Source organism: Periplaneta americana, chromosome 11 (genome assembly GCF_040183065.1).
Source record: "Periplaneta americana isolate PAMFEO1 chromosome 11, P.americana_PAMFEO1_priV1, whole genome shotgun sequence".
Classification (NCBI taxonomy): Eukaryota; Metazoa; Arthropoda; class Insecta; order Blattodea; family Blattidae; genus Periplaneta; species Periplaneta americana.
Window position 1 is genome coordinate 66,064,774 of NC_091127.1, and position 16,136 is coordinate 66,080,909.

Here is a 16,136-nt window from a genome sequence, read left to right on the forward strand (position 1 = left end):
CCTCTACCCTCTCAGCATCCAGAGGCTCCCCTCGCCGCCACACCTAAGCGACCAACGGACAAGCGTTCGAACCCCGGTGTAGCTGTCACAATATAAATAACTTGAATATTATTTATAACGCTAAGAAACGAAAACAAAATATAAATAAGTTGCATATTATTTATATCGCTAAAGAACGATAACACAATTAAAAAAACGTGAATGTAATCCATATCGTTAAAGAAAGATAACAGAATACAAATGATGGCTTGAATATTATTTATATCTCTAAAGAACGATAACAGAATACAAAAAAATTATAACTTAAATATTATTTATATCGCTAAAAGAACGATAACAAAATATAAATAACTAGATATTGATAAAGAACGATAACGGAATATAAATGATAATTTGAATATTATTTATATAGCTAAAGACGATTAAAAATAAAATGAAAACTTGAAAAAGGCCCGAACCCACAACCATCGAATCATTAAGCATTAAGCAAGTACTCTACCGCTACTCTACGAGAAGCACATAGGAAATAATTCTATAGTTTCGGAACTGCTTCTAGAAACACATGCATCGTATAACATCGCCGTGACCCGAAGTGGACTTAGAAAGTATTCGCTGTTCACGAGTGCGGCCACTTTTTTTTTGACAACTGTACATAAAAAATAAGCCGAGAGAAGGGAATTTGAACACATAAAGTCACGTGGCACGATATGAAGAATTTCGCGTTACCAGGAGGCTATAAAAGCAATGAATTACGTGTCCTACTGATGTTAGACACATTCTACTGCCATTTTCCCTTTTATCCAGAGTTTGCAGATAGTGTAAATTGAACTCAATTTTCCTCATAAATTAGAGCCGGGGCGCAATTTTCGGAAAGAATAATTTGGACATAGTTTACAATGGTAAATTGCGTGGCGTTGAATGATGTCTCTGTGACAACTACACAATCACATAACACAGACACTGAATACAAATATCCTTCCCTACCAAGTCAATGACGCGGGGGTGAAAGGAAGGGATGAGTGACGTATTCCACCTTATGACCTACGCCACGATTGGCGCCCACTTCTGCAAACCTGTTTTAGGAACTCTAGGATCTCTCATATTTATTTATCTTCCGAAGTAATCAATGTTAGGTATTTTACAGTTTTCAAAATACATCGAATTTAGTTGGATTTGAATCTGAAGACCATTGTTAAAATGTATCTCGTTGCTTGATGATGCGATTCTTTTCAGCGCACCCTGGACCCGGGTACGAGCTAATTCAAGGTATAGGATACTACAAGATGCACACCGCAGCTGAGTCATGGGACGACGCAAGAAAAACTTGCATTCGAGAAGGAACTCACTTGCTCATACTCAATTCTGGTGCTGAAATGGATGCAATAAAGAAGATCTGGTCTACGCAAACGATCACGGATAGCAATTGGCAGAATTATATTCATGTTGGAGCCCACGATTTATATAAGAAAGGAGAATTTGTCACTATTCTAGGTAAGGATAATATTTTACAATTCATTTTGATTTTCTGATAAATCTATGCAAGATAATACAGTTTATTTAAATGCTGAATCGTATGTTTCATCTATTTTGCAAATTTATTATCTGCTAATACATCTTAAAAATATATTTATGAACGTTTTTGCCTGTACGGCATCTTCAGATATTAAAAAAATTGACGAACTCTAAACATAAGTCCATTAGGTTGTATACAGTAATATTCATATCAAAGGTGAATGATTTTTCATGAGTTTGTCTGATGAGAAATCTTATGTTGGAATAATGTTCAACTTTGAATCATTCGTGTAATTTGTTAATTTGCCGAAAGATAAATATGAATTTATGATTACAACATGTAAAGATTAGTACATTTAACTCATGTTACATAGATGTCACTTATTGTTTCAATAATTTTAAAATTTAATAAATTTTATTCCAATATGAGATTTTCCATTACATAAAACTCACGAAAAATCTTTCACCATTCTAATGCATATTACTGGATACAACCTAATGGGCTTATGTATAGATTTCATCAAATTTTTAAACATCTGATAATGCCGTACAGGCAGAAACGTTCATAAATTTCTTTTTAAGATGTATTGGCAAATAATAAATTTGTAAAACAGAGAAATCATATAATTGAGCATTTAAATAAATTTATTATAAGGATAATATTGTAATTTCATTTACATTTTAGTTTTTCGAGGTCATTTTGTTCTTAAAATAATTCCGACTTTTAGACTCCAAAATGATATTTAATCGTTTCATCACACTAGAATAACATACCTAATTTATTATTGCTTCGTAACGCGCGGAATCTACATTAAGTAGGAATCGGGAGCTTCGAGAGAAACAATCTTCATATAAAGTTATGTCGCAAAGCGTTTTGAATCTGACAGTTATTTGGTGTTCCTAGGAATAAATTCTTATCCCTAAATAAAGCAACTAAAAAAAACTAAAATCCAGAGAAATCACAAGCAATCGTAATGGGATATACTCTAATCGTCTAAGTAGTACTCTAGACAATAGTACTATACCACATATAATTTTAATGGGATTATTGTTAAATACAGTAAACAGTTAAAAATCTTGGCATTTTTATGGATAGCGATCTAAATTGGAACACTCAAGTAACACACACTTGCAAAAGAATATTTTCTCAACTTCACTCTTTGTTTCATATGAAAGAATTTCTACCACTTAGTCTAAAAAGGGATCTTATTCAGACGCTTTGATTATTGCGATTCCTTGCTAACTAATGTAAGTTCACTCTTAGATCAGAGACTACAACGTGTTCATAATGTGTGCGTAGGATTCATCTGAAATACTCGTAAATTTGACCATAATATAACGCATTCCCCGCAGTTACTTTCATGGGTGCTACGAAGAAACGAAGAACAATACATTTACTCTCTCTCTTCTGTTTAGAATCATGCATACTTCTACTCCGAATTATCTGTTATCGAGCTTTCAATTTCTTACAACTCTTCGAAACCGGCATAAAGCACTTCTTTCCATACCTCATCACAGAACGTCTTTATACTCATCCTCCTACACTGTAGAAATACGTCTCCTCTGGAATTTGTTACCTAATGACGTCAGGGACTACCGGACTTTATCACAATTCAAAATTAAATTGGAAAAATTTGTCTTATTAATGCTTTTTAGGAATAGCTAGAATTGTTGATTTGTGTTTTTTTACTCTAGATTAAAATTTCAAGTTTCTTGCTTATGTTCGTTAATTAGTTAGGATAAATTATTAATTATGATCCTTAACCACTCATCTAAAGTTTGTGTGACTGCAACCTGTGTATATTATTGTGTAGCTTTTCTTTGCTTAGAGTGTGATTTTTCTTTTTATTTCTATTATTGTATTTGAATTTCTGGCGGTGTGGATGAGAAGGCCTGATGGCCTTAACTACACAAGAAGAAATAAATAAATAAATAAATAAAATGAATGAAACAATGAATAAATAAATAAAGTGAAATAAACTGATACATAAGTAAATAATAATAATAATAATAATAATAATAATAATAATAATAATAATAATAAGTAAATAAATAAATAAAAACACAAGTCAATAAATCAATATAAATAAATAAACAACAAGAATCCGCAAAACATTTCCTTAAGAGTGATAATTGAACTTCACCTTGTTAAAAAGTGAACCTTAGTGGATTTGTATAGCTTGTAAAATGAGCACATAATACAGGTACTTTGAAATTCCGGTACTAAACAAACAAAATAGAATTATGAATTGTACCTTAGACGGTTGGATGTCTCATACACTGTGGTAGCATATGGGAGAGCTTCGGCATCTTACCTGTAAGTAAAAAGAAATTAGCTGTATAAAAACAAACATTATTTTATGTGCACGAAAAAAAACCTGTAATTTCTCCTAAACTGAATGATAATTTGAAGCCTGTTTAAAAGTATTCAATTATAAAAATTTGTACAAACAAGTAACTACGCATTTTCATGATAAAAGTTTCATAAAAAAGAAGAAGAAAAATGTTAGTATACAAATATATTCAAATAATTCGCAAGGCAGCGACGTGCACAATTCTCAGATTTTCCTCGAACTTTGCTCACTTGTCAGCCTGCTAGAATTTAGATTACACATTCAATTAATTTATTTGGTAGGCTATATTATATTACAATATTAATTTCTATTATTGTAGTTTTATTTTATAACACATTTTAGAACAAAATACTGCACATTCACTGAGTTTAATTGTGTCATTTTGTGAACTGGAGCTTCAAGAAGACGGGCATGTGCAATGTTCTGTTTCTAGAACTTAAGCATTTACCGCCGGCACATTCTTTTTTAACCTTATTGTATGTGCAGAGACCTGAAGTATAGCACAATATAACTACATTTGTGGCTTAACTGTAATCTGCAGAATTTTCTCAGCATATTTACTCATGTCAGTGACTTTTTGAAGTGTAGAATTATATTGAACGTTAAAAATAAAACAAATATCTCAGGACTAAGGAAGATAATGCATGGAATTAACAACTACAAGGCGCAATCAATATACTTCCGAACTGCACTTGTATTTACTGTACCGTTAAAAATACATGCGCGTGTGAAGAGCACTGCTTCCATGCCTGTTGAGTCAACCTATTAAACAATGTAAGATTGTCTTTAAGAATTGAGCTTCTACAAGTCTTTTTGTGCAAACATAGTAAGGGCCTATTGCGATTTTTCCCGGAATGTTTCCATATTCGCCTTATGGTTAGTCTTCTTCCCTGCCTTTCAATTGTAGCATTTAATATAGATTCCAGGAGTTTCTCTTGCTTTATAATATCTAGATAACTTCTCCGTTCCCTAAATCCTGTGTTTTGCCTACATTCAGGGGAGTTCGGACATTTATTGATTGCCGTTTTTATTTCCTTCAGGTCCGAATCTGGGTGATACAGATTCCAGAATTATACTTTATACCAGAATGATAGACAAATGATCTGCCTCTTGAATTCCCTTACACAATTTACAAAAAATTATCAAACCCACACGTAATATTGTAACTTAATGAAACGTTCAGTAGTCCAGTTTTTATTAATCTGTTCTCAAAATAAAGATCACGCGCATGAACACTCCATCTACGCATTATTTTCACTCCTGTTTACCCTCCGTGAACAAGGTAACACGGCAAAAAAAAGTTGCGCCGCTGTATAAACAAAATGGGAAAACTGACCCAAGTGGGTCCATTCGCTCCACTGAATATTACAGCTCTTGTGTGAAATTAAGGAAAGTACTGGCAGGTCGAGGTATCGATCATACGCAGCAAAACAGACTATAGATGAGGAGCCTGCACCGTCCTTATTCCCCGGTGTTTCAAACGGCTTTCAGGAGAATTTGTGCTCCTGGCTGCAGCAGCGGAAGATGCGATACCATTAGGATTTACAGCACACATCTATTCTGAAATGATACCGAGGTGAATTTATTGAAATAACAAATTTGACTACTTATGTTAGAGATGTTTAAAATAATAAAATTTTCTTTCAAAAACGCAATGTTCGTGTTTGGGGCCGTTAAATGATGTAATAACAATTTTGAGAAGAAAGTTAAAAAGAAAATACAAGTTGCAAAGGAAAAGGGAAATATATTTATAGGCTAATAATTATTAAATAATGAACAGTTTTAATTTAGAGAACTGTAATATTTAATTCTCTTATTAAAAATTTTACCAAGATTAATTATTCTGGATGTATTTTAATAAACTGACTGCATAATCTACTGTAGGTACAAAATATGAAGAATGAATTTTCCGCATATTTGGTATTATATTTTGGTTCAAATAGAAGATGTAACACATTATTTCGCCTAGAGCTACAACATATTTCTATGTCATTTTTATATTAATACAATTTTTATGATAATGTTCAGCAGAGTTGCATTCTGAATTTGTTCGTTATTACGAACGCCAAATTCTGAGCAAAAATCAAATGTTGGGCTATCAAGAGATTGTGACCAACAAATATAAATTATTATTATGTTTTTTAAGCAAAGACAACGATCTGAGATGTGATTTAACACTTCCTCCCCAACAAATCATATAAAATGTAAGTATAGATTTTAATATTGCCAAATGAGTCCTATGTTTTTCTTAAAATATGAATGAGTAAATAACTTACGAAAATAACCAATTTGAAGAAAGCTTATGGAGACTGTTACATAAGAAAACTATATATGTTTATCCCATCTTAAACATTGATCAATGACAATAGTCCTACCTAAATATTTACCTTTTTATTTATTCATTAAAGATATCACCTCAAAGAATCTGAGAGACCACAAGAGTACTGAATACAGTAAACATGTAGGGCCGTATTCATAGACATTTTTAGCGCGGGCTTCCGGTGGATGATCAGCTTTTTTCGTATTCATAAACCAGTGTTAGCGATAGGATATGATTTGAATTCTGTACTAGTAACCAGTGGATAGCCGGGGCTAGCTTAGTACGCTCGTAGCGCGTGCTGCGAAATGTCTATGAATAGCACCCGTACTGTATAATATGATTTGAAATAAAGAAAAAATAAAGTTAATTGTTGAAGGCAAATAATATAAGTGGATTAATTGAAATAGAGACGATGATGTAATATTTGAAGAGAATCCTTGATAACATTTATAAGAATAGACTTTAAATAATCAAAAGGAATGAGAAGTTTCTTAAGATAATTCCTTGTGAATTTAGTAATTGAACCTCTACTGCCAAACAGCAAACCAATGACAGACCATTCTTTAAGAGGGACGTTGTACTTTTTAGAAAGATAAGGCAGACAAGGTTCATATATAGACTTCTTCTCAATATCAGCTTCGGTGGTCTGATTTAGGTTCCTTTCGAAACGGATAGTAGGGTCAAGAACAAGAGCCCGTTTTACGCGTCCATTAATAGCAATAATGTCTGCCCGTCTGAAAGAACCATCTAATGATACACAATGTACTTCCACACGAATCTCCCAATTTAAAGTTTTTAACGATGTCGCCAAAGCATGTCGTACACGATGATATCTGGCATTGATCAGCAACTCGCCTTTAGGGTGCTGTCCAAGCACGTGTCTAAGTGCTTCAAGCTCACTACAGTCTGGATGACGGCAGCGGGTTGTGCTTGGAGTTCTGCCCGGTATTGCGCGAACCGCCGAAATATTGCTTGACATTTTTAAAGCATTGGTCCATTCTGAGGAAGATAGGCCCTTTCGATTGCTTACCCATGAGTTAGCCTTGGGGAGACCTTTCAAATCTGGACAAATACAATTTTTAGGACGTGAACAATAAGAGTGATGTAGGTTTATCTCAATTTTTAACTCAAATTTAATTAAGTATTTGAATTCAAGTAATGCTTAACGAAAACATATTAATTTCAATTTTGTGACATTTAAAGAACATAGATTTTCATCAAGCCATCTTTTGGCAATGCTCACGTCTGCATTTCCGTAAATGAAAGTACATTTTCAAGTTACACCATGGAAAGTAGGTACGGTATGATCTGCATATGATATAATTGGACCGTTGTATGTTTTCTATTAATATTTAGTAAGTAATTTATATTAAAATAATATTGGTTGTAATATAATTTTCATTTTAATTAGGGTTGAGAATTCTATTCCAGAAGTATAAAATTAGAACATGATCATGATGTAGAAAACATAGTCTGATCCGTTTGGATTATGGATCATATTAATTTATTATTATAAAACTATTACGATAGTAGGAAACATTTCTTGCTGGTTATATTATGATTAAAAAATGGGAGTGTCCATATATCACAATCAACAATGCATAAACTGAAAGGACAAATGAAACTCGTAGATGAATAAAATGGATATTACAAATAAACAGCTGGCACAATGTGTTCTTTGGTATGCTAAATTTGAAAGTGTTAAAAGAGTTCAAAGGGAATTTCGACGTGAGTATGATGTGCGTAATATAACCTAAATACGATTCCATAATGTTATGGTATCGAAAATTTGTAGAAAGAGGTTATCTGTTTAAAAAAAAAAACATGCAGGAGGTCGCAAGCGAAATCCAGTACGAGAAGCAGCTATCTCTTGGCTTGGCCCCCAAACTCCTAAGATCTTACCTCTCCTGTGGGTTTTGTTAAAAACATTGTCTATTCACAGAAACCCACAAACATTGATGATCACCCTTCTTATGTTACAAACGGACATAGGCTGAATTGCAACACCGTTATGAGTTATGCAGTGTGCGCAATGGGGGTCATGTTGAGCTCTGAGGAATCTCCCATCTTTCACTGTTGTATGCACAAAGCTTCAACAAATAAAGTTAAGCAGTAAATGTTTTACGGCGTTTTATTTCATCAATTACCAAACGGATCACCCTGTATATACACATTTCGAGATTTTCGAATACCAGCCTCAATCATCCCTGATATCATAAAGACTATAATAGGCATGCCTTCTCGTTTTGTGTGTGGAACAAAGATTTCATCTGAGCTACTCAGCGTTTTTCGTTAACATTGAAAATACAACTATGCAATATATATCAAAAACAAGAGAAGTACGCACTTACAATAATTTTACCCATAGTCTATAAGTGAAGGTTTTATCTGATAGTTAAAACTGTACCATTATTATTATTATTATTATTATTATTATTATTATTATTATTATTATTATTATTATTATTATTATTAACTCCGGATATAACTATGATAAAAAATGCGAGCACTTTAAATGTCGAAGCTTGTATGCTAGACGTCATGATCTCGATTACTTATTCCTATGTAAGTTGCTTAAAGGTGACATTAATTGTCAATCTTTCTTAAACAATGTCAACCTTCGTATTCCTATTAAGGACATGAGACATCACAAACTCTTCTATATTAGAAATTCTAAATCTTCCTCGCCGGAATCCAGATGTATTAAAAATGCTCATATACATTTAGGCGATTTCGATCCTTTCAATGTATAGAAGTATTAGAATATGGGAATGTCTTTGCTATTATTATTTGCAAAATCTTTCTACACAAATTGGTAATAGTTTTGTATGAATCAACTCCTTTCCATAAAATATTGTAGTATTAATAATTCTTGTAAATTAATCATTGTAATCTTTGTTCTTCATTTTGTTTTTATCTCAATTATTTAATTTGTACCATAGTTGTTCATTTTATTGTATTAATCGTGTCACTATGCTAGACTTTTATTGGCCAATGGCTGTTGTCCAGCACATAATTATCAATAAATAAATAAATAAATAAATAAATAAGTAAATAAATGAATTAGTATTGCTATTGTACTTTTATTATTGTTATTGGTATTATTATTATTATCATCATCATCATCATCATCTTGAAGCCGACACTCAATAATTGAAATTTTATTCGCTTCCACCTGCACTGTCTTTCAGGCTAAATTACTTGCTATTATTTATTTCTTTATTTCCACCGGCCAGGTACCAAGTGATAGACACATTCCGTGCATTTACTGCTTGCGCTACCCAGGACGGCATCTATTCAGAAGGTTGTGTATTGCTGAAGTGACAACATAGCTGCAGTTCGATAAATGACAAGTTAAACTTAAATTTAATCTCGGCCAACATTAGAACTATCATAAGAGACCACTCAGAATTTATTATATTATTCCTATTTGAAGTGTTATTTCTCGTTCATGAAAAATAACGAGTTAGAACATGATTAAGGTTTGGGATGACCACTGGAGAAAGAGTACTTCAGGATTGTTAACAGAAGACCTCGTTTTTCCTTACGGATTCAAATCAGGTTAAATCGCGGGCTCAGAATGACAAGGTTCTATTCGACATATTTAGCAAAATTCAGATTTTTGTTGCATTGAATTCTGCTACTTGAAAAGGTTATCTCCATTGATTTTATTAACAACCAAACTTTTAAAATGCTCTCCTGTAAAATTTACTAAACACAAGATAGAACCTTGTCATTCTGAACCCTTGGAATATAAATTACTGGCACCCAACTACAATGTCATTCAATTGCTATCAGGTCCTGGCAAATTTGGATTCTATTTTCAAAGACTTCATATTACTAATGAAAATTTGTGTATCTGCAAATACTCCGCCAACTCCGGTTATAGGGAACTTATGCGGATCAACATATTTCGTTCACTATGTCCGAGGTTCACTAAAACCGAAGTGTCTACTTTCATACTACTGACGCTGCTATACATACAGTTTTAATGTCCGTTTGGGACAGACCACGTTCAATATCAGTACTAATGTTCGCTTTATCTTCCAACTTAAACACTTTACGCTTCAGCATCCTGATGTTCTCAGTTAGAAACTTGAATCTAATCTAGCCATGTAGATAATACGCACTGACCGATTTCGCACCTCTTCCGACTAGAGGTATGCTATTGTGTATTTGGCCTTGGAACTTCTCTTGGTTTACTTTTAAAAACATGTGGAGGAAGGATTGAGGATCATTGTACTGTAATCCTTCTTGTATTTACCCATTGGTCATCACTCTACTCTTTTTTTACAAAACAACAATTTCTGTTACTATTCATCTAATAACCTCTTTTAAAGGAGTCAGAACTAATCCTTCCTTTATCACTCACTGCGTACACTATTCTCTTTAACGTGTTTCAAGCTGAACAAATCCTTTGTGTTTCAATGTACTTAAGGAATAGAAGGTTTGAGATTTTGTCCTGAACATATTCTTGGAAGTTTATAGGATATAGAGTTTCCTAAATTACCATTTAGGCTATTTTAAAATTATATTTTCTTGTGGAAGTTCTAGTTTTATATTCACTATTACCGAAGCGAGAGTTCACTATAAACGGAAATATTAATGTAGTTTTTAATGTATGCGGGTCGGGACCAACGATTTAGGTTCACTATAGGCGAATGTTCACTATAACCGAGTTCACTATATCCAGAACTGACTGTATAACGTGTTATTACATAATGTTTATCCCTTAAGAGATGAACAATATTCCCATCTTTGTTCTTCTGAAGTGTAAGACATTCTCAGATTTGTAACTGTTACGGTTTTCATACACTCCAATAGAAATGAAGAAGGCGCAGTAGATTTTAATATGACTTTCTGAAATACAATGTTATTTCCTACTTGCAATTTGGTAAAAATATTGCTAATTTCATAACTTATTTACCTGAACTATTTACTACATTTCAGATCAACCGTTGGCTGACACAGGATACGAAGTATGGGACACTAATGAGCCTAATAATGCCGGTGGAGATGAAGACTGTCTTTCTGTGAAAAACACTGGAGGTCTCAACGACATCGTCTGTCCCCTTCAGCTTGGTTTCATCTGTGAACGTGAACTATGAAATAACTTTTAAATAAACTCATCAAATTTATTGCTAATTAATTTTAAATTGTCTATATATATACAGAAGGGACCAAAGAAAGTATATACACCAGTTTCACAGATGTTATATGGACTCTCGAAGTTTCACTGAATTAGTATGGGAATATTTAGTGTGATATTATATCAAAAGATCATGCTAGTCGCAAAAATTCCAGAGCCAATAATACAATTGGCAAAACAGTAAAAATATGGCTGCATATTTGTCATTCTAGAAAAAGGTAGAAGACGAGGAGGAGAAATTCGCGAGCAAAATGATTTGGTCCAACAAAGTTCAATTTAAGAAGATTGGGAGAGTCAATCAGAATTATTGTGTGTACGAAGAAAATCCACACATTCATGTAGACAAAAAGGCAATTTACTGAGACTCAATATCCGATGTGCACTGTCATACAGGGATGTAATTGGATGACTCTTTTTTGAATAACAGTTACTGACCTTGTGTACCTTCACATGCTTCGTACACCAATTTTATCTCCAACAAGATAGCGCACAACCACTCTATCACCAAGACCATATCAGATCAATGGATTGGACGAAGAGGTACTGCTGAGTAGCCTCCACGCTTACCCGATTTAACTCAATTAAACTTTCACTTATAAGGGAGCCTAAAGGATGTGATGTATAACAAAAAACTAGGTATATTAGTGGAGTCACATTAAGGAATTGAAGTAGCGTGTGCAATCATCACAATGGACAATGATTAATGTTGCACATGGGATATTTCATCGAACTCAGAAGTGTTTGGATGCTAATGGGGAGCACTTCGAGCACTTGTTGTGTCAGTAGTTGTTAAACGTATCTCACAGCCATCCCTTGATGTGTGCATCAATTTATTAATAAAGATTTTACTTAGATAATTTGCACATTTAATTGTGTATACATTTTTTGGGTTCCTCTGTATAGAGAGCACAACACATTTAGTGACATAGTAATGCTTAGCACTTTTTTCAGTGCCGGGATATTTTTAAATTTCAATTAAGATATGAAACAGACAGTAATGTTTTGTACACAGTGGAGATACAAAAGAGGAATTAATTGGATCTGTTGAGAAATTAATCTTCACTGAGGAGCCGCTCATTTCCAAGTATACTGAGGTTACAATGATTGAGAAAATGATTATGTGATGCTCTCAATCACTAGCAGTTAAATAAGCTTATATTGTATAATGATTCCTATATTACACTAATGTACTACAGATAATTAATACTTTCTAAGTCATTTGTCGGTCAAAAAATAACTCTTTATATGTAATGGTATGAATTTACAAAAACGAATCCATATTTATAATTGTATTTTACAACAAGAGAAGTATCTAAAGGAAGTTATGTTACAATTATTAGCAAAATAAATGAATAAATAAAAGAATAAATAAATAAATCTAAAGGAAATACACAATTTCTTTTGTGTTTTTTATCAATGTATATACTTTATGTAAGTTTTTTTATCTAAATTATTTGTGTTTTATTTTATATTTACGCCACTTTTTAAATAAAAAGGTGTTATACATAACATACTGGTATATATTATTATATGGATGTACGAAAGAATATGGATTCCTAGGGAAAAAAAAAAACTATAAGCCTATAGTTTTATAAAATATCTTGTGTGTATTGAATTTTTCAGCTAAAGAATGTCTTCCCTTGTCATCGAATAAGTATTAATTAAAATGTGAGTTCAACCCTCTAGTACTGACATACATTTGTAATCCACTGCTGTTCATTACGTGATCACATCTCCGCTTTCAATGCTCATGGTGTGAAATTTTCAATACCGTACCTTCCTGTTGCTGTTTAGCTGTGATGTGCGGTGTGGTTGGATGTAATTGTGACTCTTTTCCATGTCGTAATATGTATTTTATTCAGAGTGGATTACAATTGTAATCCGCGCGAGTATCGTGTCACAAATTATGGCGAGAGTACTGAAGGGTTAAATTTCAATCAAAGCAAAAACAGTCGAAACAAGGATACCACAAGGATATTTACACCTATTGCTTTTGTCGTTTAGTCAACTGTCCGAAGACAGATCTGAACCTGACAAGTGATACCAACATTACACCGCTTATGAGGCAACTATGCCGGAGATAATGTGGTAAGATGGCCAGTTCCTTTCCTCCTCCATTGCATAGTTTGCTGATAACTACATATTACACTAATCAGACTACACATGTAGACTATACAAACAATTGTTCTTCCTCCGACACATATGGTCAAGTGAGATGTACTGTCTGATAATAGATGTACAGACGCGAAATTAAAATTTGAAGCGAGCCTTATTGGGAGTTCACCTGTATGTAGGCAACAACTTCACACGACTGCCCACAAGTAGCATATATACAGGGGCTCTTGTATACTGCACTTGCGCATTGTGTTGTAAGCGAATCTATACAATAAGGGAGCTCCGAATTTTATTTCCGTATCTGTACATATGAGGTAGATCATTAATCTGAGGTAATGACTATACAACATCTCTCAAATTTGCTGCTTAACGTCTAAAGAGCATGAAATTGTTATGGCTGTGGAGAATGAAAGGATCAATAGTTTAGACTGAAATAAACAAAACCACCTATTACGTGTTTCGTTATTAAGTACATGGTTGGTAATTAGAATATTAGTCTGAAAGCCTCCGTGATTTGGCAAGAGCGCATCTACAGTTCACCTACGAATACACATAACTAACTCAGGTCAGAATACCAGCTTCCCATCCCTTAATCACTGCAGACTTCCTAATCACAGGAAGTAACGATACGTGTTAATCTTTTAATTTAATTTAAAAGGAAAACGTTCATTGTATTGCAAAACTGCAAGGGGATAAACCATTCCTATAAGCAGGCTTAGTATCCGAGACAAGTTAAGAATGAAGTGAAGTTACAGTGCAGCGGAGTACAGATGGAGTGAGGTGGGGCATTGATTTCTTTATGTGTGTACAATCCGGTTCGAGATCTGAGGTATAGGTCTCGAAAGCAGGGAATACCGACGGAAGGAATGCGAATGAAACAATGCGGTAAGGAAGAGCGGGCGACAGGAAAGGTCACGAGATAGCTTGAATGATATTCAAGAGTACAGTCGGAAGACAAATTACATCGATAAAATCAGTCTTGCGTTGTGATAGTTATATTACGACTTTAGTTTATTCCATTTCATGTGAATACGTGTCTTGTATCGCACGGTATCATTATTTAATTCGTAAACATATGTTGCGCGTTTAATTAACTCCGAATTTTTCTCTTACTACGTTCTTTATTTCCACAGGGATGTCCTCATTTGTTCATCTTCTTGGAAGAGACAGTACTTCCATCGGCCCGCACCCCTCGCTCCTCGGCGTGCCTACATAAACGTCAAAACAGACAGCAACGCCACCATTGCTTTTCGGTAATCGTTCCATGCGCGAGCTATATAGTATTCTTCCGTGTCTCCTTACGAAACGAACTCAGGCAATCACAGTGGGTTTTCAATTTATAGTGAACAGTTTTTTCCTAGCTAGTTGCTAGTACGTACATCGTTGTCCATTGTAACGCTAATGCCTTCAACGTCGCCGAGGGACATGAAAACTTGTGAGATATGTATCCTACTTCATTTTCCACAGTCACTAGATTATGCTATTAACAGCAGAATATAACTCAGCACATTGACGTTGTTGTTTACATTCACAGTATGTCTGTCTACTATGCTCAAGGAACTTTATGATCAAGTTGTGCGTACATTGGTTGCTAGTGTCCCGGATCGTAAGCCTGCTTATCAGTAAGATTCAGGACAAAATAGCTGTATCAGAATAGGCGCTCTTGGTCCGTGGGTTTTGTTTACAAACATTAAATAGTTGTCGCATGTCTCCCAGCCGACAGTAGTGACGTATATTCAGTTCCTATCGGCTGTACTGTCCATTCACTGATGTTTCAGTTAGGGGTGAGGAACGCTCTTCCCAGCAGGTAGAGTTTTAGCTAGTGGAAGCGGGTAGTGTTTACTTAGTCTGAAGCAAGTCAAGGTCCTATCCTATACAGCTACACAGCCTATCCTGATAGAGTTACCTTATACGAATCTTACTTATCAGCGTCTCTAACGATAAGAGTAAAAATCAGAATCATACGCAGAGTACTTATCGAGTAAAAAAAAGTTAAGCCATGGTTTAAGAAAAACCAAGGCTTTAACATTTAGGGTAAATTATTTTTTCTGAGAAAAGTATTCTTTTGGGACTAACATTGCATTAGAAAGATTTTAATTCTGTTGCACTCTATCCAAGAAATTGGCTATTAAAATATGCAGAATTAAATTACTTTCATTCTGTACATTGTTTCAGTACTTTTGCTTGTACTGTATTAAATCTTCTTCTGTGTATTATTATTTTATAACGAGTAGTACAACGTTTATCAGATACTAATTATTACTATTACAATTCGACAGATGTTAGAGATTTAACATATATACCTCCGCATGTGCGAAACTTAATGAGGATTACAGCAACACATTTGCAACACGGTCTAGTAGTTATATATACTGCAAAAATGACATTCAGAAATAGTAATTCGCAGTAACAGGCAGAGGAAAGAAGGCACGTGCGTAAGGTCAGTATATCAAATAACCACGTCAATAATATCTTAATGATAGCTCCAAATTATACATTGGATTTGATGTCTTTACTGGTACAAACGTCAAGATTTTAAGTTATTTTATTCTTGCAATAAACTAGTAAAACTAAAGTACATTTAATTTGCTAAATAAGAAAATTATTTTCCTTCATGTTTTGACATCACTAGTGCACCATATTGTTTATTATTCTCAGTACAGCAATTACTTCCATATGAAGGCGG

At 33.9% G+C, this 16,136-nt stretch overlaps 2 protein-coding genes across 2 annotated transcripts in view; both read left to right on the forward strand.

The window, feature by feature from the left end:
* The window catches only part of LOC138708525 (uncharacterized), a 51,058-nt gene extending 38,866 nt beyond the window's left edge, over nucleotides 1-12,192 (forward strand). The window contains exons 9-10 of the mRNA XM_069838641.1: nucleotides 1,234-1,491; nucleotides 11,137-12,192. Of these exons, the coding sequence (XP_069694742.1) occupies nucleotides 1,234-1,491; nucleotides 11,137-11,294 (416 nt within the window). The 3' untranslated portion in view covers nucleotides 11,295-12,192. The remainder of the gene's footprint in view (nucleotides 1-1,233; nucleotides 1,492-11,136) is intronic.
* Nucleotides 12,193-15,790: 3,598 nt separating this feature from the next.
* Nucleotides 15,791-16,136, forward strand: part of LOC138709071 (hemolymph lipopolysaccharide-binding protein-like) — a 31,082-nt gene continuing 30,736 nt past the window's right edge. The window contains exon 1 of the mRNA XM_069839573.1: nucleotides 15,791-15,890. The gene's annotated coding sequence lies outside the window, so the exon portion shown is untranslated. The remainder of the gene's footprint in view (nucleotides 15,891-16,136) is intronic.